Source organism: Bos indicus, chromosome 10, assembly GCF_029378745.1.
Source record: "Bos indicus isolate NIAB-ARS_2022 breed Sahiwal x Tharparkar chromosome 10, NIAB-ARS_B.indTharparkar_mat_pri_1.0, whole genome shotgun sequence".
NCBI lineage: Eukaryota > Metazoa > Chordata > Mammalia > Artiodactyla > Bovidae > Bos > Bos indicus.
The window spans coordinates 55,964,640-55,988,707 of NC_091769.1; the positions used below are offsets into that span (position 1 = coordinate 55,964,640).

General features: G+C 36.2%; 1 protein-coding gene across 2 annotated transcripts in view; it reads right to left on the reverse strand.

Moving 5' to 3' along the window:
• Nucleotides 1-24,068, reverse strand: part of UNC13C (unc-13 homolog C) — a 723,080-nt gene that overhangs the window by 518,713 nt on the left and 180,299 nt on the right. For both annotated transcript variants that reach the window (XM_019968805.2, XM_070797523.1), the window contains 2 exons: nucleotides 14,418-14,440; nucleotides 13,777-13,841 (listed from right to left, as the gene is read on the reverse strand). In XM_019968805.2, the coding sequence (XP_019824364.2) occupies nucleotides 13,777-13,841; nucleotides 14,418-14,440 (88 nt within the window). The remainder of the gene's footprint in view (nucleotides 1-13,776; nucleotides 13,842-14,417; nucleotides 14,441-24,068) is intronic.

Consider the following 24,068-nt stretch of genomic DNA (forward strand, 5'->3'; position numbering starts at 1 on the left):
AGACTAATATGCATCTAAAAATTAAGTTTCTTGTACTTTTGGCAGATGAGTCTGCTATGTTAATGAAAATTGTAAAGGCTTCTGAATATAAATTCATAGTTTCTTCCCCTCATTGTCATCACCTAGAAGTTACTGTTCAACCACTATGTTCCCAGAACAACTGAGTCATTGTCACAAGACACAGAAATTCAAAGTTACAGATATATTATTCAAAAGATTAATATATTTAATATCTGTAGTCAGGCATTCAGTTTCAACTTCCTGTTCAAACCCATCTTCCACTTTTCTCCTGCATATACTATGACATGTTATTGTCCCATACATTTTTTTGCCTGTGATGCTATTTAAGTTTTTGAACTACTTTCTGCTCTGATGTTTCTATAGGCACATATTAAAATTCTACCAAACTTCATATCCCAATTCAATGCCATCTCCTCATTAAATCTTTCCTGGCAACTCCAAATCATAAATATTTTCCTTTAATAAATTTTAGGAGAACTTTATCCACTGGAAAAGTGAAGTCACCCTTAACCTTGTGTTATAGCTGAGGTAATTGGTTTAATGCCAAAGATTAGATTCTATTTTCATGGTAATTTTTATTATTATTATTCCAAGTGCAGAGAATATCATTTTATAAGTGAAGGTAAACACATGAAATAGCATTCTATTTTCTTCAAATTCTAAGTATGTAATTTTGAATAACATTTAATTATAGGCATACATAAGTACGATAGATCAGATAAATGTCATGAATTCTTTCCTCCCATAAAGAGTCAGGGTCTTTTTCCACTGAGTCTGAGCTCACTATTACTTTTTCTAGACAAAAGAATGTAGCAAAAGTGCAGGCTGTCAGTTTCAAGCCTGGCCTAAGGTTGCCTTGCTGCTTCAACTTGTTTTCTTAGAATCCTGTCTTTGCCATATGAACAACCTTCATCTGGCCAGCTGGATGAAAAGTGACATATAGCCCACTCCCCTCTGTTGCCCAGATAATAGTCAGACACCCACAGACATGTGAGAACCAGCCCCTGTCCACCAGACCGTACGTGCATAAGTAAATGCAGACAAGATCAGTTAATCATTGTTTTAAGCTACAGAATTGCAGGGTGGCTCATTACACAGAAACATCTGTCTGATACCAAGATTATATTAGGATATTAGGATAAAAGGTAATAGAATCTTGAAACTGGAAGAATTTTTGAAGAATCAACCATCTCATACCCAATTTCCTTTGCAACATTTCTAACAAGTGATCACTCAAACTATTTAAGTATCTTTGGAAACACAGAATTTGGTTCTTCACAAAATCTTACTATTGGAAATTTCTCCTCATATTAAGAAGACTGGCTACTCATAATTTCACCAGCTATCCATGTTTTTCCCTCTGCGAAGCTTGGGACAATTTAATTGCTTTCCCACATCTGATCTTTTAAATATCTGAAGACCTTGAATACATTCTCTCCAGAACCTTCCCTTTTTCAGGTTCAGTGTGTCCCTGGCTCACTGATGGTTTTTCATATGGTGTGATTTGAGATCCCTTTTCAACACACGTTTGATCTACAAACCTTCTCTCTTACCTACACCCTGTGCAGGTGTTGGTCCCTGAACTGAGTGCACAGTCCTGAGAGGCAGGGGAGCTGGACATGGTGCAAGGCCTTCCGTCTTGTTTGGATTCTGCACTTCTCTCCTGGTGCTCTATAGGGACACTCCCTGCAGGCTCACCATGCTAGCATCACAATCTGACTTAATTTGCCACTAGATTCAATGAACACTTTGAATTTTTTCATGTGTCGATATTAAACTGTCTTTCCTCTCTTCTACAGTCTGAGTTCAAGGCCCCCACCTATCCCTAATTGTGACAATTAGGCTGCTGAGAAACACTCCAGGTCTTTTCTCCTTTCAGATATATGATAAGAGCGCAACAACCCTCCCCTTAAACTAGTCTTTGCCACATGATTTGCTTTGTTCATTGTAGTATAAACAGAAAGGAAACATGTCACGTCTAACAAAAAGCTTTAAGAGTAAGAGCCCAGTTTGTCACTGCCTACTTCCCTTACAGTGAAACCATGAAAATGTGTGTTGAGAATTTGCCAGCCTGGTTCCCTGGGCAGCTATCAAGTGCATCCTCCTTTCTTGTTTTATACACATTGAAAATATACTACAGACAAGAAATAAACCTTTATTTGATTAATACAAAAAAACTGAGAAGGATGGTGAGTTATTGCATAGTAACCTGGTTTATCCTGACTCATACACTATTTATACTTCACCTTACCATATTCAGTTCTAATATGCTAAAATCTTAGATATTAATTCCATTATCTAATAACACTATTTTACCAACAATGTCACCCACAAATCCTACAATCAGATCTTTTACATTTCCATTTACTTCAACTAAAAATAACCAAAGTGCTGGTGCTCAGTCATGTCCGACTCTTTGTGACTCTATGGACTGCAGCCCACCAGGCTCCTCTGTCCGTTGGAGTTCCCAGGCAAGAATACTGAATCAGGCTGCCATTTCCTCCTCCAGGGGATCTTCCTAACCCAGAGATCAAAACTGTGTCTCCCGTTTCCCGCACAGCAGGCAGATTCTTTACTGCTTGAGCCACCAGGGAAGCCTAAAGTCAATTCTTAAAGCACCCCACTAAGATATTCCACCTGATTCATTAGTCATCACACTTTGGGTTTAGTCATTCAATTCATCATTAATTTATCTTGGTGATATTATGAAATATTATATATTCCTGCTGCTGCTGCTGCTGCTGCCAAGTCGCTTCAGTCGTGTCCGACTCTGTGCGACCCCAGAGACGGCAGCCCACCAGGCTCCCCTGTCCCTGGGATTCTCCAGGCAAGAACACTGGAGTGGGTTGCCATTTCCTCCTCCAATGCATGAAAGTGAAAAGTGAAAGTGAAGTCGCTCAGTCGTGTCTGACTCTTAGCAACCCCATCGACTGCAGCCTACCAGGCTTCTCCGTCCATGGGATTATCCAGGCAAGAGTACTGGAGTGGGGTGCCACTGCCTTCTCCTTATATATTCCTAGGGGATATTATAGAAAACCTTAGCAAATACTTTCCTGGAATCTTAAAATGTATCTACAAGTTTTATCTGATACACCTACTTAGAAACCTTATCAGACCAATACATAATGTAACATTAAGTTCAAAATACATAATTACAAAGAACTGATATAGACTTAAGGATCATTTATTTGCAAATTACATTAGTTTGGCATACTAGTAAAGTGGTCAAGTCCTAGAATAACATAAACCTAGTTCAAACCTCAGCTCTAACGATCATTATTTCACCTTGACCATGTTAAATATCTCTAAGGCTTAGTAACCTCATTTGAAAAATAACTGTAACATCTACCTCAAAAAGTTGTGGTGAGGTTTAAAGAAAATCACACATAATGCTTAGATATGGGCCTGTTATAATTAACACTAGGGAAAGTATTTGTTGTTATAATGAATTTGAAACATCAGCCCTATTTTTTAAATATCTAAAATGTTTCCTTACATTTATCCTATATTTTATATTGTTTTTCAGTGTTAAGAAAGAATAAAGACCAGTATCTACCTCAGTTCAGTTCAGTCTCTCAGTCGTGTTCGACTCTGCAACCCCATGAACCGCAGCATGCCAGGCCTCCCTGTCCATCACCAACTCCCAGAGTCCACCCAAACCCATGTCCATTGAGTCGGTGATGCCATCAAACCATCTCATCCTCTGCTGTCCCCTTCTCCTTCTGCCCTCAATCTTTCCCAGCATCAGGATCTTTTCAAATGAGTCAGCTCTTCGCGTGAGATGGACAAAGTATTGGAGTTTCAGCTTCAACATCAGTCCTTCCAATGAACACCCAGGACTGATCTCCTTTAGGATGGACTGGTTGGATCTCCCTGCAGTCCAAGGGACTACCAAGAGTCTTCTCCAACACCACAGTTCAAAAACATTAATTCTTTGGCATTCAGCTTTTTTCATAGTCCAACTTTCACATCCATACATGACCACTGGAAAAACCATAGCCTTGACTAGATGGACCTTTGTTGACAAAGTAATGTCTCTGCTTTTTAATATACTGTCTAGGTTGGTCATAACTTTCCTTCCAAGGAGTAAGTAATTTCATGGCTACAATCACCATCTGCAGTGATTTTGGAACCCCCCAAAATAAAGTCAGCCACTGTTTCCCCATCTATTTGCATGAAGTGATGGGACTGGATGCCATGATCTTCGTTTTCTGAATGTTGAGCTTTAAGCCAACTTTTTCACTCTCCTCTTTCACTTTCATGAAGAGGCTCTTTAGTTCCTCTTCGTTTCTGCCATAAGGGTGGTGTCATCTGCATATCTGAGGTTATTGATATTTCTCCCGGCAATCTTGATTCCAGCTTGTGCTTCCTCCAGCCCAGTGTTTCTCATGATGTACTCTGCATATAAGTTAAATAAGTAGGGTGACAATATACAGCCTTGAAGTATTCCTACTAGTCTTCAATTTAGAATTGGTCATATCTGAGAATTATGGTTCGATTAACAAGCTGCTCAATATTTAAGAACATATGGTGGATTAAGCAAACTTGTTACTTCAAATGAGATTACAGAAGCAAACCATTTTGGTTCGCAGTGACTATTACTGTGTTTTTGTTTTCCTTTTTTTTTTTTTTTTTGCTCTCCTCTATCGTCTGCCTTTGGGCTTCCCTGGTGGCTCAGCAGTAAAGAATCCTACTGCCAACGCAGGAGCCACAGGTTTGATCCCTGGGTTGGGAATATCCCCTGGGGAAGGAAATGACAACCCACTCCAGTATTCTTGCCTGGGAAATCTCATGGACAGAAGAGCCTGGTGGACTATAATTCATAGGGTCCCAAAGGTTGGATATGACTTAGAGACTGCTGCTGCTGCAAAGTTGCTTCAGTCGTGTCTGACTCTGTGCGACCCCATAGAGGCAGCCCAACCAGGCTCCCCCGTCCCCGGGATTCTCCAGGCAAGAACACTGGAGTGGGTTTCCATTTCCTTCTCCAGACTTAGAGACTAAACAACAAATACTTGTCTGTAAGAGGAAATCTATGTTATCTACTTTCATAGAATAAGGTATTCATTTATTAAAAGATACTTAAAGCACCATTCAATATATGCTTTATTGGGATATAAAATGATCAAGCTCATTTTTTTCCCCTAAGATAGTTTATGCATGTTAGATATAGTCAATAGTCAAATCAATTAAGCTTTGGAAAGAACCCTCAGGTTAAGGATGCATAGTAATCATAATTGTCGTGTAACCTAGAGGCATTATTTTCAATGCTTTTTGACTAATAACTGGTAATTTTCTAACACAAGCCATTTTTTCTGCTCAATGTAGCAGATGATATTTTCCATAGTTACTGAACTGGCAGTGTTTTAAAACTGACTACCCAATTACTATATTCATAAAGGATTATCAGTGATTTTAATTCGCTGCTTTTCAAACACATAAAATAACTGGAAGGCATTCAAACATTAAACTTGATTCTATTTAGTGTATCTTTAAAGATTCATTGATTTTCTAATGAATTTAAGCCAAGCCAGAGACTTAACTCAAGAGTAAAGATCTGTTTTAAAGAACTGAAAATGCACAGTAATACTAGATGTTCAATAAGCAAATTAAATACAAATCAAGCTTTAGAAAAATATGCTTCTACATAGCAATTTTTTTTTCCCCAACATATATGCTCTCCTAAGGTTTCTTAACTAGGAATTTCTTTTTCTGAGGCTAGAATATCTCTAGAAGCTGCTACATTAATGAGGTGGGTCCTCCTGCAATACTTGAGGTTAGAAGAGAGGATGGAAAGTACCAGTTTGAAAGATATTTTGGCTTTCAGATTAGGAGCCTGGAAGAAGGAAAGCATTTCTGAATGGGAGTCACAAAGGTGAGAAAAGATATGGCCTCAGGGGCTGGGGGTTGTAGGTTGCAACTTCAATCCCTAAAGCTGAAGTGGCTTTACCAAAAGCTAGTCTTTGGAAAGTGCATTATCCGGGATTTATTTAAAGACCATCTCAAGTACAGTGAGCTGGGATTGGGCTTTCAGAAACTAGGGAAAGACAGACTTCTTGTTGGGTATATTTTTGACTGGCAGTCACTGAAAGATAAAAGGGAAAGCAGGCCCTTCCTGAGGAGCCAACCAGTACTGTGTGAAACAATTATGGAAAGGAAAGTTTCAGAGTTGGTAGTGGCTATGGTTTCCTTCCCTTGAATGAAGGGCTGCATCCAGGGCTGATATGGATGAAGGACCATAAGCATCTTCTCAATCAGAAATGTAAACCTATCTTTCTTAAAAAGCAGAGAGAGTGGCCTTTATATGATGAGTATATATTCTAATATTATTGCTCAGTTGTGTCCAATTCTTTGCAACCCCATACATTGTAAACCAGCAGGCTCCTCTATCCATGGGATTCCCCAGGCAAGAATACTTGAGGGGGCTGTCATTTCCTCCTCCAGGGTATCTTCCTGACCCAGGGATTGAACCTACATCTCCTGTGTCTCCTGAATGGCAGGTGAATTCTTTACCCGTTGAGCCACAGAGAAAGCTATGTGATGTTTCAGTGAAACCCTGCAACCCAGCATGATCCTGAAGTTGTATATTCTTATGAACAACTTAATAATAGAAATATAATCTGGCTGAGGAATACTCTCTGCACTGCTTTATCACCACAGAAAATGGTCTCATTTAGAGTGGACATCAGGTCTTTTGTGGATGGAGGAATCTTTTCACTAAAATCATTACCAGATTTGAGAGTCTTACACAGTATCCCTGGATTGAGTGTCCTTCTGCGTTTGTAGTCTACTACTGAGTCAGAAAAAATGTTAAGCTACAAACTAGGCCAGAAGAAACAGCTGTCAATCTCTAATTTTGTGAACTATAAGCTAGTAGTAATGAGGTAACAATTTCATTTTCTTAATCCTGTAAATGAGTTCTATGAATTATGTGCCAACATCTAAGTAGGAAAAAATACACCTGGAAGAAATTATTTATAATTTACTCCAAGAAAACTATGGTATCTATAAATCTGGTTCAGACTGCAGTCAGTAACAAATCTTCCTTCCACAGACGTTATGTTAACATATATTTCCTATTAACAGAGTCTAAGGATGTGGTCCTGGTGTTTTGTAGTTAAACCTGGTGGTTTTCCATACATTGAAGGAGTCGGCCTAGTGGCTGGGCTTTGTGGCTAACATAAAAATGGCGATATTAAGAAATTTACGAGTCTAATAACCAAGATCTTCTCAATGGCGATATTAAGGAATTTACGAATCTAATTTCAGCTCAACATAAACTAGGAAACTGACAGCTGGTGGTAGGCCGAAGTTAGATAGGCAGGGTTTTCTCTTTTTTTTTTTTTTGGTGGTGGTTTTCTTTTGCTTTGTTTTTTCCACAGGAAAATAATGGCTTAGTAATCATTTTTTGATAAATGAGTTTTAGAAAGTTGATAGCCTTACTGATATCAGCTTTCCTAGCTAAGAGGTTCTCTGTCTAGGCTAGATCTTGCTTATAAAATATAATGTGTCTGCTTGGCAGGAGGACTGCAGGCAGAGTGCTGAGCACTAGAGGACCCCAGCCTCACATAAGATTATTTTCTAGCTGATATAACTACACACTGTCATGACTATGTCTGACGTGAGTTACGAGATGCCAGGTTTCATTCATTCTATAATGGACTGAGCAAGATGACTCCCTTTATTACTTGTATAAAGAACAGGGTGAAAAAGATTATTCAATGATTAATCATAAACATTTTCCTTTCAAGTATGGAGTTTACTAGAGGAAATCTTTAACACAGTGTGAATTTATATCTAGAGTGTTCTAAAGAGGTGAGGTTTTCTGATAGAAAGGATAAAATTTATCTTAGAATAATTAGAGTAGGATTATTGTATAAATTTTCCCAGCAGAATCTTTAAACATTACTCCAAAATAGAAAAGAAGATTCATAATCCAAAGCAAAGCAACCTCCTAATCAACTGGGGTTATATCTTCTATGAGAAAAACTGCCTCGTGATTTTCTTTTCCTGTTAAGAGCTCAGTAACATTAAGTTTGAGAGATGTTTAAGTTTCTTTTAAAAAGTACTTCTCATATGTGTCTCCTCCTCAATCCACAGTTATTTCAAGAATATTTTTTCTTAAAATATGGTAGACCCAAGTCTCTTAAAAAATAATTCTAACCAATGATCTAAGAGACTGTCATTCTAAACCAAAATGAACTTATGAATGAGGTCCTAAAAGGGCAAGACACTACCATAAACTTTATAAAAGGAAACACAAATAACAAAAGACCGACTCTGTGCCTTTAGAGAGCTTAAAATCAAGTCATCAAGGATATGAATCTTGTAAAGGTTATGTAACTTAAGAAATTAATATATGTTATAGGAATGACATGGAAGAACATAGAAAAGGGAGTAATACTACTTTGTTGTAAAAAGAGAGAAACAGAAATCAGGAAGGACACTCAAAGCCATGTACAAACAGCCAACTTTATATTGCAGAAATGAGGACACATTAGACATATTTCAGTAGAAAAGGACTGTGCTTTAAGGAAATGGGCTTCCCTTGTGGCTCGCCTGGTAAAGAATCCACTTGTAATGCGGGAGACCTGGGTTTGATCCCTGGATTGGGAAGATCCCCTGGACAAGGGGAAGACTACCCACTCCAGTATTCTGGCCTGGAGAATTTGATAGACTAACAGTCCATGGGGTCACAAAGAGTCGGACATGACTGAGCCACTTTCACTTTAAGAAGATTAGTCTTTAACAACATATAGACTAGAATTAATGTGGAAGAATAAATTGATGCAGGAAGATCAGTTAGAAGATAACCTTGTAATTGCCTAGATAAAATGTATTGAAAACTAAAATGAGGCTGATGGCAATCTAAGTTGAAAAAAGTATAGGCATGGTGATTGAACTGTTGTACAACTATGAATTATGGAAGTAGATACGTTTGCATCTGATAACCCATATAACAATTAACAGTCCCTAATCTTAACTCAGGTCTCCCTAAATCTATAGTGCTCTCCTCTACCAAATCCCCTGGGAGGAAAAGGAGTTTTTCCATGAAAACAAATAATTGGAAAGTGAAAGAAAAAGGCTTCTATTTTGCCCCAAAGAGTGATTTGCTATTGTGAGTGAAGCAAAGTTATGTGAAGGCTGTCATTTTCTTGGTACTTGGTAAACCTGGTTGACAGCGTGCAAGGATGTTTATGCATGATGAACCACCAACCCAGTGAAGGGTTTATAGCAGTGGAAAGAACTGTTGTCCAGGCTTAGGAGAATTTCTGGCCTTTTTCTTTAGCAGAAAGGAAATTACCTGAGGGGGCACAGAAGAATTTAATTTATGGGCTAGATAGGAAAAAAAAAAAAAAGTTATCCATTACCAGGGTAAAGACTGCTGCTATGAGACAAGATGGGTTAAAAGCTCCTTAAGAGTAAGAACAATCTTAGCTTCTGTGTTAAGTGACTGATTTCACACCAGACGAAACATGGAGGTCAAGACTAGCAGTGGGGAAGAAGGCATGAGGACAGAATATAGGATCCTAAACTTTATAGAGAATATAAAAGCAATGTGAGAACTATGACAAACATGAAACAGTATATTAAACCTGTTATATCCATATATTTTACAATCTGTTTGTGTCTGGTGTAACAACTACAACAAAAATCATGACTTTAATCAAGGTAAACTTAAATACAAAAGAACTCTTCAGAATTCTGACTAATGATTGACTTGCTCACATTCACTAAGTTATTTGTTCATGGCAATAATTGAACCTTGGAAATCTCGGCACTTATTTCATATATATATATATGTGTGTGTGTGTGTGTATATATATATTTAGCAATTTTATCTGTTTGAAAGGGAGGTCAACACAGAAGCTAATCTTTTTCTATTTGACATATAGAGAAGATACTGCTCTTCAATAGTATGTCTCCATTTTCTCTTTTTCTTACCTCTTTCAACATCACCTCTTTTCTAACAGGTTCAATAATCCTAGTAGTGGTTGGAAAGTAATCACCAATTTCCTGGGGTTAAGGAGAGTGGCTATAGCATAGCTCAGAAGCACAGACAGAATATAAATCTCTCTTACCATAGATTCAGAGAACTTATTTCCATGAGAACTATCACGATAACTTTAGTGACTGAAGAAAGAAGGGAACAAAAATTATGAGTCTCTCTTCTCTCAAACTACATGTTTCCCCACTACCCTCATCACTGTTTTATAGACTTTCCTGAATTTTGATGGAGACACAACTGGTCCCTCTAGACTAGGAAGAAAAAATTACAGAGAGAGGCCTTGAAATGCTCCCCAGTATGCAATGAATAAAACTACTATATGCATATGCACAACTGATTCGCTTTCTTGTGCACCTGAAACACACACATTGTAAATCAACTAAACTTCAAAAAAATTAAAAATAAAACTGGCTACAAACATCCAGGGAAAAGCAAACTTAAGTAATGCAGTTAAAGCCCCAAGGGAGTGGCAGCCTAACTCAGAAAGTGATTCATGAAGGTACTTACGTGCCTTCATTCACTGTCACTGATTAAAGAAGTGGCATCAAACTGACATTCAAATAATGTCAAATTATCAGATGCCAGGCAGCCACGGGCATGTATCACTCAGATGTTCCTCAGAGAAATCTTCTAGGAGTAGCTGGTTGACAGACTTCAGTTAGCACACCTCCAGAACCAACTGCAGCATTCATTTACCCAGGCCACTCTCTCCCCAAGCTGCTGCCACCCAATGAACGGGCATAACAGACCAGCCATGGATGCTCAAGGTGGGACTCCTCTCACAGCCAGCCTGTTTTCTGGGACTCCCCACTAACTGACACTTCACTGTAGTCTCATCAGTTTCACTGCAGTCGGTTTAAGGCTCCTCATGCCTAGTTTTCCTTCCTTCTTCTCTCTTCCCAGGGTATCAGACCTGCATCATGGTTCAAGGCACTTCCTGCCTACCCCTATTGTTTCTCCACTTTATCTGAGATGGTTTTCTCCCAATAGGTCTTGTATTTTTGTATCTTGGTAAGACCCTTAGCTTACATTATGACAAAAGCTACCAAACTCAAAAAGTACTATAATGTAAAATGTTAAATGTATAACTTCACTGAAACAAGCATCTTTACATCCTTCTCTCTTTTTCTGTCCATCTTTTCTCTCTCCCAGAACCTGTCTGAATTATACTGTGATAGATAGGAAAAATAAAACTTTGGCATGTCTTTTCCAGCAACACTTACAGGAACTGTAGAGAGAGATGAGCAGAAATTAGCAGTATTGTTAACTACGTTACCTGGCTTCACTGTATATAGACTGTGCTTTTATTGACACTTGAGATGTGAGAGGGAAGGAAGGCTGTGGTCCGGCTCGGAACTGACTAGGAATGCTGAAGGCAGAGGGGTGAAGGATGCAGCACCCTTGTCATGAAACAGCAACGACTCCCTGTTTTCAAAGTCTGCTCCAGTCTCAGTTTCCCAGGACAATAGAAATTTTAATATTGAGAATTATAATTAAGCAAATTATAGAATTTGCTTTATTAAAATATATATTTAAATACTTATAGGGAAAGTAAAATAAGAAACAAATATTTCTGGAAGACAGTTTGACTGAAAATTTGCATTTAAATGTATTCTTCAAGTTCTTCGGGAGGAATCTACTTTCAGGTAACAGAAAATTCTCTTTCTGATGACTAAAAATTATCACCCCTTTCCCATACTGCCATAATTGCAAAATCCCTTGCTAAGTCTATGAAGGAGAAGTTTCTGGAAAAATAATGTGGAAAGGATCAAAATGCAAAGATGACCTATTGTAGCTAGACATTTACACAACATACACTTAACAAAAGATTTAGGTAGATTAACTCTTTTGCACTGACAATGAAAAAAGTCCATATTCAGACATGAGATAGGAAGGCAAGTTGTTATTAAGTGATGAATGCCACAGGGAGGTAAGAACTGTAAGAACTGTTATATGATAAACTCAGATAAGCCTTTAAGACCATGACATACAATGTTTTTTCCAAAATTAAATTGAAATTCAACTTATTTTCTAAGATAAATACTTCTACTTGATGTGTCACACTGTCACTTTTTAGTAACTAAAGAAAGTATATATGATTTAGTGGGGAGAGGATAATCCATTTACTACCTGAATTTTCTATAACTAATCCATAGTGAGCTTTTGCCACAGTTGGTTTTCATAATATATTTAAATTACTGTGATATTCCAGTATAAATGCAATTCCTCATGTATTTAAAGGGCATCAAAAAGTCTGTATATATAACAAATATCTTAGTTACTTATTTGAAAAATCCAAATAAAAATGATTTTACTATGTAGGAGCTTTAAAATCGAAACAAAAATTTTCATATGGGTTACAGTAAATAGCATGTGGATGTTATTTAACAAGATTCATTTTAAAGGAATGAAAATACTATAAAACATAACTGAAACTATTTCTTTGCCCCAACCTAAAACATATATCTAAATTTTGCTTCTATTTCTATTATACACAGATGTGTTCAAATTGCAATACTTAAAAAACAATTTATCTATACTGTGCATAAGCTTTGGCCCACACACTACACTTTGAAAACTGATTATACATCTGTTCTAGTATCATTTACAATGATGATGCTTAGAAATATCCTGGAAAAATTAATAGAAGAATGAACAAATATTACACAAAGGTTTTGAAATATTTCCATTATGTATAAATAATGGAAGTGGAAAGTTTTCCAAGGTACTAATGTGTTGTCAAGTAGTAAAAAAGAAAAGGTAAGGAAAAAGAAACCTACAAGTTGAAGATAAAGGATAGTATTAGTGATTAAGATCACAGATTCTGGAACTAACTGGGTTTGAACACTCACTTTGCTACTTTACTAGCTGTACGGAGAGAAAGGTCTTTTGTTTTTTTTAAACTGCTATATATATATCATTTCCTCATGTATAAAATGATGGTCAAAATAGTACTTACCTCATAGAGCCATTGTAAGGAACAAATGAGTCATTATTTATGAAACAACTATAATGATACCCACTATTAAATCAACACTAAATTATTGCTTATTTATAGAATGGCCATATGTTGGCATTTATGTTCAATGTACAGGGATATATGAAACTATTATTCTATAAAAATATATACAACATATAGATATAGATATATGTATGTATATGCAAGCACACAGAAAAAGGCCTAACAACACATGAGCCAAATTGTATCTTTAGGGACATTAAAGCAGATCTTTGTTGTTTAAGTGTTTTATTTAGAAAATATAATTGATATAACTAAATAGAAAATATAATTAACACATTATTTTGTGGTCACATTTTAAATACTTTTATACACCCATAAAATGCAATTGCAGAAAATGATTACATTGACTGACTTATTGAAACAGAAATATATTCTCATGCAAACATCATTAAGTGCAAACAAGCAGATCAAAACACTGTATTAACTGTACTAGTAATTAAAATTATATCGTTATGTTTTGTCTATGGAATGATCTATTCTGGCTAGGTGATTTCAATTTTCTTCTTTATATACAGATATATTTATTCATAATTAAACTTAAATATACACAAATCTATATACTTTTTAAAAAGCACTATAAAACTATTTTACTGCAAGAAGAAAGCAACAGCAAGGCAAGCTAATTATACCATCATGAAAGATTCTGCACTCAAAATACCTATGTTGAGAGCACAGCCAAGAAACATTGATGAATGGAATGAATTAGGAAGGTTATGAGTGTACTCACCCACCAAACGCCTGTAGTGCAGAGAATTTGGAAGCATCCAAATCATTGCCACTTACTATCCGAGCCTTAAATGAAAATGGAGAGAAACAAAAGAAACAGACTTTTAGCATTCTATAGCTATGTACACGTGAATTGGGAACACGCGTCAACTGCACTATACACGTAACACCTAGTATGACAGATGCTAAGCAGGGTCAGCTCCAAGTCAAAGCTACTGTGGTTTTATGGGTAGAGGTTTTGAAATTAGCTGTCAGCATTCAAACAAAAGCACTGGCAGAGTCAAGGAAAATATCATATTCCAATACCATTTGCCCTTAAAACTTGGTATGTGCAGTGAAGATCATGAATCAGTCAGAGGGATCATGATTTGCCAGACTTAACAACAGATGCTGCGTTTGACCGTAGCAGACCCCTAGGTTGGCAAGTGTAAGCTATAGTAAGCAAAGCTGGCAAGGTGTAATCTCTTCATAAAAGCAACAGATTGGGGCACACTTAAAGGACAACCAATGAATGGAAAGCTGGGATAACATGCACAGTTCACAACTAAAACAGAAGAACCAAAACAGGTCTAATATGTCACAAACAAACATGTACAAAAAGACAAGATCCCTCAGGAGGGAAGAAAAAGTATGATTTAAAACCTTTTCATCCACAGAACTGCTATCTGAAAGAGAATCAGGAAAAGAAGGAATAAATGTTAGATGGAGTACTTTTCAAGAAATCATTTAAACATATACATGAACCAAGTGTTAATGTTCTATAGTTTAAAATTATAAATGAACCCCAAGGGAAGAAGGATAGCTGGTCCCTGCAATTTAAAGAGTTGGAAAATGTGCCAGAATGCTTGAAAAGTATAAAAGGGTGATTACAGAGCTTAACGAAAGACAGTGTGTCATAAAAAGAAAAGAACAATTGAAGTATCAGAATGCCTAGGCTCCAGCCAGGACTCTGCCACTTGCTAAGCACACTGGGCAAACTACAAATGGTCTGGAGTCTAGACCTAACTCTGAAATAAAGTCACTAATATTTTGCTTTTTGCCTCCAAACTTTGTGAAGAGGCTCAATTAAGATCAATATATGTGAAAGTAAACCCCAGGTAACTATATAAATTAAAGGCATTTTTATTATGGGATTATTTATTGCTTCTCATATCATAGAACTTTAGAACTAAAAGATTAAGTATATTTCACCTTGCAAATAAGAAATCTGATGCCTGAAGGTGTTAAATTACTTAAGATCCCCAAACCACCAAATGACAGAGTGGTATAAATCCAAGTCTTCTGATTCCCCATCTTCTGCCCTTTGGATTCAACGTTTCAAGTAAATTGAACAAAACAGGGAGGGATGTTTGGTCCATGGTTCTCCAGTATAACTTAGGATAAAATCACCAAGTCAGTATTTCTCAGTTTCAACTGCTCATGGGCCCAAGTAGATGAACGATGGACTTGTGATTTTTCAAATTTTTTGTTTCTTTTTGAAACTCAAGTCTACATTTTCAAGGGTCATCATAGCATGGTCCATTTCTAACTTACACAGTGTTACTGTTTTTTAGCATAAAGCCAAAGGGATTTCCATATGAATACAAGTTTGCAGAAAGCTAGAACTGGAGTGACCTTACATTTTTTGTATCCGAGACCCCTTATTTTCATAGATGAGTCCCAGAAAGAGGAAGATTTGCTTGAGGACATGTAATTCAATGGTGATTTTTATTGATAAAAATCTGAAATTGTTTGTTTTCTTGACCCATTAAATATGAACCAGTTAACATAACTAAATATTTTTGTGTAATATTTTGAAGATTTTACACTATCCTATGGTTATATCTTTGAATACAAAGCACAGTAGGCACAATATAAAGTAATAAAGCAATATGGCCATAAATATTTTAAATACTTCACAAAATACAGAAAATAAAATTCAGCACTGTATCAGAAGAATAATATATCATAGCCATGAAGACTTTTTTCAAAAGCATGATTTAAAAATCATTGATGAAAAAATAAATAAATAAATAAATAAAAATCATTGACGACTATAAAATGACATCAACTGATCATAAAACACATATCTGCATTTAAGTAGGAGCATACAAGCTATTTGATAAAATTTCAAAACCTTCCAAATAATTTTTAACCTACTTAGCCTGGAATGAGTTAATTTTCATATGCTGAAAAATGTCTTTCAGAATCAACTTAAGTGTAAAATATTAAGGCATCCCTGTTATTAAAAGGCAAAAATGTCCACTACAATATTTTAATTTATTTCCATAAATCCTAACCAATAGAGTAAAAGAGAAATAAAGAACATAAATGCTGAAAGATAAAATACAAAGTTTTTATTTTTCAGAATTATAGTATTATACCCTGAAAACAAGTCAAACCACATGGAAAACTGTTATGATTAATCAAATAGATAGCAAATGAATAAATAACTAACACATCAAATAACAACATTATGGTATTTCCTACTAACTAGCAATAGCTAGTTTCGGAAACAATGACATTAAGTCTGATTTCGTATATCAGTATTTTGAAATAGTCCCCCATTCTAACTGGTTTCTATATCAATCATCTGACTGAATTAGGGTAATCTTACCAAAGTTATTATTTTTCGGCTGCTAACTGTAGTAATTCATTAACTTTTAATTCATTGTTTCATTCAGTGTTCACTCATATTTTCCCTGAATACATATTTTTATTAATTATCAATTAACGAATTTTGTTCACTTTGACTCCTTTCTTATCACCTTTAAAACCTTTCTAAAATACAAATATGATCCTCTCCATTCTTTTTTAAAAACCCACTGATTTTACCCATTGTCCACTTGAGAAAATAAGATCTTTGTCTACTGTAAATTATGGCTCACCAGTCCTGATTCACATCCTATACTTTGACCACAAGTAAATTTTTGCCATTTAGTTTTCATCCCATACTCTTTTAAATGTGAGTCTTTGCATTTTCAGTTTCTTTCCCCTAAAACAAGTTATCTCTTTCTTTATCCAGCTAACTGCCTCTCAGTCTCTAAAACTCAGTTGAAACATAACCCCTTTCCTGGAAACTTATCACTTTTCAGGGATTCATGATCTTTATACATAAGTACTATACAGTGCGTATTCCCCTTGGCTAATCCTCAACTTTTTTCAGTTTCTTTACCTGAAATCCTTCTAGACAATGCCTCAGTGATAGTGAGTCATCTCCTAGGCAGGTTGATAAGGAGTCTAGGGGTCCCCAAGGAGAGAGGGGTCTGGAATTCTCAAGGAGGAAGAAAGGACAAACTTTTTTTTCCTTCTCTACATTCCTTAGGATTATATAACAATAATGTGTCCTGCCTGAGAACAGTCTCTGGATTAAACCTTCTGGCTAATTCTGTTATCTTAAAATGTAAATTATAGGAGTAGGTCTGGTGAGGTCTTTACAACCTCCAGACATTCTTTGGATTCATTGGAGAGTATATAACTTCATTGCTAACACTAGCAAGGGGGTACTCTTTCTGCCCCTTCTGATGCCTATGTCAGAAGCTTTCTCTATCTCCTTTATACTTTAATAAAACTTTATTACACAAAAGCTCTGAGCAATCAAGCCTCATCTCTGGCCCCGGATTGAATTCTTCTCCTCCGGGGGCCAAGAATCCCGATGTCTGCACATGATTCAACAACAACCTTTCAATAGTTTAACTTTTTTAACTCCCATTACACTCTTGAAACATAGGAGATGTATAATAAACATTTGCAAAGCACAGAATGTACAACCTTACATAAGCTATACCACTTTACTGAAATATTTAAAAATTTGTTTTAAAAAAACTATTATTTCATATTTTGGTATAGGGAGGATGAATTATTTTCTAACAGGTTTAATAGTTAAATCCTAATGGCAAGTTGTTGTAACTTGAAATTATCCTATTTTAAGTGTAACTAGGTTAACAAACAAGTAAAAACATGTAAGTTTTTTGTCGTATAAGTTTTTTAAAGGCAATTAATGAGGATGGATTACATACATATTAAAATCTATAAAGCTAAAATATAATCCTGGCAAAATAGAATAAAAGATTAGTAAAACATAAAGTATAGCTAAGTAATATACCTTTATATGTAAGAGTTTAGTGAATAAGAGAGAACATATTGCTATCAAGAAAATAAAAAACACTAGTTACTAAAATGGTGCTTAGGGAGGTATAAACATGATGGCAGAGTAGAAGGACTTGAGTTCTCCCCCACCCACCAAATACCAAAACTACAAAGAACTGCTGAACAACCACTGAGAAGAAAACCAAAACACTAGAGTCTATATATATATTCTGTATCCAAAGATAAAGAAAAAGCCACAATGAGAAGATAGAAGGGGTGCAATCACAATAGTCAAACCCCACATCTGCCAGGTGGGAGACACACAAACTAGAAAATAGCTATATCACAGAAGTTCTACCACAGGGTTAAATTTCCAACACCCACATCAGGCAGCCCAGGCTGGACGCCTTGATCAAAAAGAAGAATCCTCAGAATATCTGGCTTTGGAGAACAGTAGGATTTGATCAAAAGAATTCCACAGGTCTGAGAAAAAAACAGAAACTCTACTCTTAGTGGGCATGCACAAGATTTCATGTGCACAAGGCCCTGGGAGAAAAGGCAGTGAGTTCATAAAAGCCTGAGGCAGATTTACCTGCTGGAATTGAAGGGTCTCCAGCAGAGGTTCGGGGGTGGGATGGGGTAGGCTTTCTGCAGTGAGAAAGATACTGGTGGCAGTAGTTCTGAAGAGTACTCATTGGCAAGAGCCCTCCAGAAGGTCACCATTTTTTCACCAAAACCTGGCCCACCCAACAGGCTTAAGGCTGAAATGATTCAGACCAAACGACCAACAGGGTGGGAAAACAGCCCCACTCCTCAGAAGGGAGGCTGACTAAAGTCTTCCTGACCCCACAGCTGCTCAATAAACATAGCCCTTGACATGGCCCTGTCCACCAGGACAAGGCCAAGCTCCGATCACCAGTGGGCAGGAACCAGTTCCTCCCTCCAGAAGCCAGCACAGGCCCCTTAGACCAGCCTTATCCACCAGGCAGGCAGCAGAAGCAAGAACAACTATAACCTTGCAGCCTGAGGAATGAGCACTACAATCATAGAAAGTTACACATAATGAAACAGCAGAAGAAATGTGTCCAAGATGAAGGGACAAGATGAAACTCCAGAAGAACAATCAAGTGAACTGAAGGCAGGCTATCCACCAGGAAAAAAAAAAAAAAAATCAGAGTAATGATAGTAAAGATGATCCAAAATATTGGGGAAAGAAAGGCACATATTGAGAAGATACAAGAAATGTTTAACAAAGTGCTAGAAGACCTAAAGAACAAACAAATGGAGATGAATAATAACTGAAATGAAAAACACTATAAGGAATCAATAGCAGAATACACAAAGCAGAAAAACAAGTGAGCTAGAAGATTAAATGGTGGAAACCACTGCTGCAGAACAGAATCAACAAAAAAGATTTTACAGAAATAAGGACAGTCTCAGAGACCTCTGGGACAACATTAAATGCACCACTATTCTCAGTATGGCAGGGTCAAAATGAGAAAAGAGACAGAAAGGACCTGAGAAAAAACCTGAAGAGATGACAGCTGAAAACTTCCCTAACATAGGAAAGGAAACATAAACCCAAGTCCAGGAAGTACAGAGTTCCAGGCAGGAAAAACCCAAAGAGAAACATGCTGAGAGACATGGTAATCAAGTCAAAAAAAATTAAAACCAAAGAGAAAATAATAAAATTAACAAGGGAAAGCAACACAACATACAAGTGAATTTTCATAATGATATCAGCTGATTTTTTTCAGCAGAAACTCTACAGACCAGAAGGGATTGGCACAATATATTTAAAGTGATGAAAGAGAAGAACCTAAAAACAAAAATACTCTACCAAGGAAGGCTCTAACTTGGAATTCACAGAGAAATCAAAAGCTTTACAGAAAAATAGAAGAAAAGAAACTTCAGAACCACCAGACCAGTTTTGCAACAAATGCTAAGGGACATTCTCCAGTAAGAAAAGAAAAGGCCACAACTAAAAACAAGAAAATAATGAATAGACGATCTCATCAGTAAAGGTAAACATAAAGGCAGAAAATCATCCAAACACAAATATGATAACAAAATCAGTAATCATGAGAAGAGTACAAATGCAGAATATTGGAAATGCATTTGAAATTAAGAGAACAGCAACTTAAAAAGCAATTTTGTTTATATATAGATTGCTATATCAAAACCTCATGGTAACTTCAAACCAAAAATCTACATTAGATATACAAAACAAAAATGAAAAAGAAATCCAAATACAATGCTAAAGTCAGTCATCAAATCACAAAAGAATAAAAGAGGAAGGGAAGAAAATGGACCTACAAAATAAATCCAAAACGATTAACAAAATGGCAATAACACAAGTATCTATAATTACCTTAAATGTAAATGCTCCAACCAAAAGACAGATTGGCTGAGTGGATACAAAAACAAGACCTGCATGTATGCTGTCTACAAGAAACCCACTTCAATTCTAGGGACAGATACTGACTGAAAGTGGGGTATGTAAAAATATACTCCATGCAAATGGAAATCAAAACAAGCCTGAAGTAGCAATATTCATATGAAACAAAACAGACTTTAAAGACTGTTTACAAGAAACAAAGAAGGATATCACATGATGATCAAACAATCGATCTAAGAAGATATAACAATTGCAAATATACACGTACCCAATATAGGAGTATTGCAAAATATAAGGCAAAAACTACTAGCCACAAAAGAAGAAATCAGTAGTAACACAGTAATAGTGGGAACTTTATAAATAACACCCCACTTTCATCAATGAACAGATCATCCAGAAAGAAAATCAATAAGGAAACACAGGCCTTAAATGACACATGAGACAATACAGACTTAACTGATATGTATAGAGAATTCCATACAAGAGCAGCAAAATATACTAAGTGTACATAGAATGTTCTTCAGAATTAATCACATGCTGGGCCACAAAGTAAGCCTCATTCAATTTAAGAAAACTGAAATCATATCAAACATCTTTTCTGACCACAATGTTAAGATATTTGAAATCAACTACATGAAAAATCTATAAAAAACAAACACATGGAGGCTACACAATATGCTAGTAAACAATCAATGGATCACTGAAGAAATTAAAATATAAAATACCTTGAGATATATAAAAATGAAACCATGACAATCCAAAACCTAAGGAATCCAGCAAAAGCAGTTTGAAAGGGGAAGTTTATAGCAATACATTCTTACCTCAGGAAATAAGAAAAATTACAAATAAACAACTTACACCCAAAGCAACTAGAGAAGGAATAACAAACCAAAGCCAAAGATAGTAGAACAAAAGAAATCATGAAGATCAGAGCAGAAAAAATTGACATAGTGATGATGAAAACAGTAAGAAAGGTAAATTAAAACTTGGTGCTTAGAAAAGGTAAATTAAATTTAAAAGGTAAACTAAAACTTGGTTCTTAGAAAAGATAAACAAAACCGATAAACTTTTAGCTAGCCTAATCAAGAAAAAAAGGAGAGAGCTCAAATTATAAAGATAGAAATTAAAAAGGAAAAGTTACAACTGACACCATAGAAATACAAAGGATTAAAAGAGAATACTACAAGCAACTATATGGTAATGAAAGGGATGACCAAGAAGAAATGATCAAATTCTTAGAAAGACACAATGTTCCAAGACTGAACTAGGAAGAAATAGAAAATATTAATAGGCAATCCAAGGACAGAAATTGAAACTGTGATTAAAAAATTCACACAAAAGTTCAGAACCAGATGGGTTCACAGGAAAATACTATAAAATGTTTCTAGAAGAGTTAACACCTATCCTTTTCAAAATATTACAAAAAAGAACACTCTCAAACTCATTCTATGAGGCCATCATTACCTTGATACCAAAGATAAAGACACTACAAAAAGGAAAACTACAGGTCAATATCACTGACGAATATAGATTCCAAAATTCTCAACAAAATACTAGCAAACCAAAGGCAACAATACATTAGAAGGATCATACACCACAAAGAAGTGTGATTTATCCCAGGGATGCAAGGATTTTTTAGTATCTGCAAATCAGTAAGTGTGATACACCACATTAACAAATTAAAGACTAAAAACCATATAACCATCTCAACAGATGGAGAAAAAAAATGACAAAATTCAGCACCCATTTATGATGAAAACTCTCCATAAAGTAGGCACAGATGGAATATACTTCAATATAACAAAGACCATGTATAACAAACTTACAGCCAGCATCACAGTCAAAGGTGAAAAGCTGAAAACATTTCCTCTAAGATCAGGGACAAGACAAGGATGTCCACTCTTGCTACTTTTTTCCAACATAGTTTTGGAAGTGCTAGCCATGGCAATGAGAGAAGGAAAGAAAGAAAGGAATACACATTGGAAAAGTAGTAAAACTGTCACTGTTTGCAGATGACATGACATTATACTTAGAAAATCCTAAAGATGCTACCAGAAAAGTACTAGAGCTCATCAATGAATTAAGCAAACTTGCAGGATACAAAACAAAGAAATCTGTTGCATTTCTAGCATGAACAATGAAAGGTCAGAAACAGAAATTAAAGAAATAATTCCACTCACAAATGCATCAAATACCTAAGGATAAACCTACCTAAGGAGGCAAAAGACCTATACTTCAAAAGCTATAAAACAACGATGAAATAATTAAGAGATGACACAAACAGATGAAAAGATATACCATGTTGTTGGATTTGAAGAATCAATATTGTCAAAATGACCATATTACCCAAGGTAATCTAAAGATTCAGTGCAATCCCTATCAAATTACCAATAGCAGTTTTCACAAAATTAGGACAAAAAAGTCTTAAATTTATAGTTGCTCAGTTGTGTCTGACTCTTTGTGACACCATGGACTGCAGCCCATCAGGTTCCTCTGTTGATGAGATTCTCCAGGCAAGAATATTAGAGTGGGCTGCCATTTCCTTCTTCAGGGGAGTTTCCTGACCCAGGCACTGAACCTGGGTCTCCTGTATTGCAGGCAGATTCTTTACCTTCTGAGCTACCCAAAGAAGCCCAAAATTTATATGGACACATGAAAAACTCCAAATATCCAAAGCAATCTTGTGAAAGAAAAACAGAGCTGGAGATATCAGGTGCCCTGACTTCAGACTATACTACAAGCTATAGTCATCAAAACACTGGTAATGACATAAAAACAGAAATACAGATCAGTGGAACAGGACAGAAAGCCCAGAGATAAACCCATGTACTTATAGTCACCTAATCTATGACAAAAGAGGCAAGAATATACAATGGAGAGAGAATAGTCTTTTCAATAAATGGTTCTGAGAAACCTGGAGAGCTACATATAGAAGAATGAAATTACAACATTCTCTATTCCCACACACACACAAAAAAAACTCAAAATGGATTTAAGTCCTAAATGTAAGACTGGAGAATATAGAACACTTAGAGAAAAACAGGCAGAACACTCTTGGACATAAATCACAGCAAAATGTTTTTTGACCCATCTCCTAGACTAATGGAAATAAAAACAAAATAAACAAATGGGACCTAATTAAAGATAAAAGCTTTTGCACAGCAAAGAAAACCATAAACAAAATGAAAAGGCAACCCACAGAATGGGAGAGAATACTTGGCAAATGATGTGACCAACAAGGGAATAATTTTCAAAAGTTATAAACAGCTCATGTGACTCAATATCAAAAAGAAAAGAAAACAAAAAAACAATCCAATCAAAAAATGGGCCAAGGATTTGGACTTAGAGATTGTCATACCCAGTGAAGTAGGAGAAACATGATCTGACATCTCCTATATGTGGAATCTAGAAAGAAATGATACAAATGAAGTTGCTTAAACAGAAAGAAGAGAACAAGATGGCAGAGGAGTAGGTGGACATGGAGTACATCTCTCTACACAGATACATCAGGAATACACCTTCAGACACAGAAGTATATGCAGAATACCAGCTGAGAGTGGACAGGAGTACCTGACCAGTGGAAAAGAACATATAGAACCATGCAAAACTCAGTAAGATGAGGAACTGGACGGGGGCGGTAGGACTGGACCTTCCCCACCTGCTGGTGGGGAAACTGAAGCAGGGGTCCAATCCCCACATCAGAGAAACTATCTGAGGCAGAGGAAAAACATTTTAGGCTAAGTGTGAAACAGCTGATATGTGGCAGCCTAAATGGAATGAGAATCAGACAGTCCTTGCCGTAGCCATACACAATCCAGACAGGAACG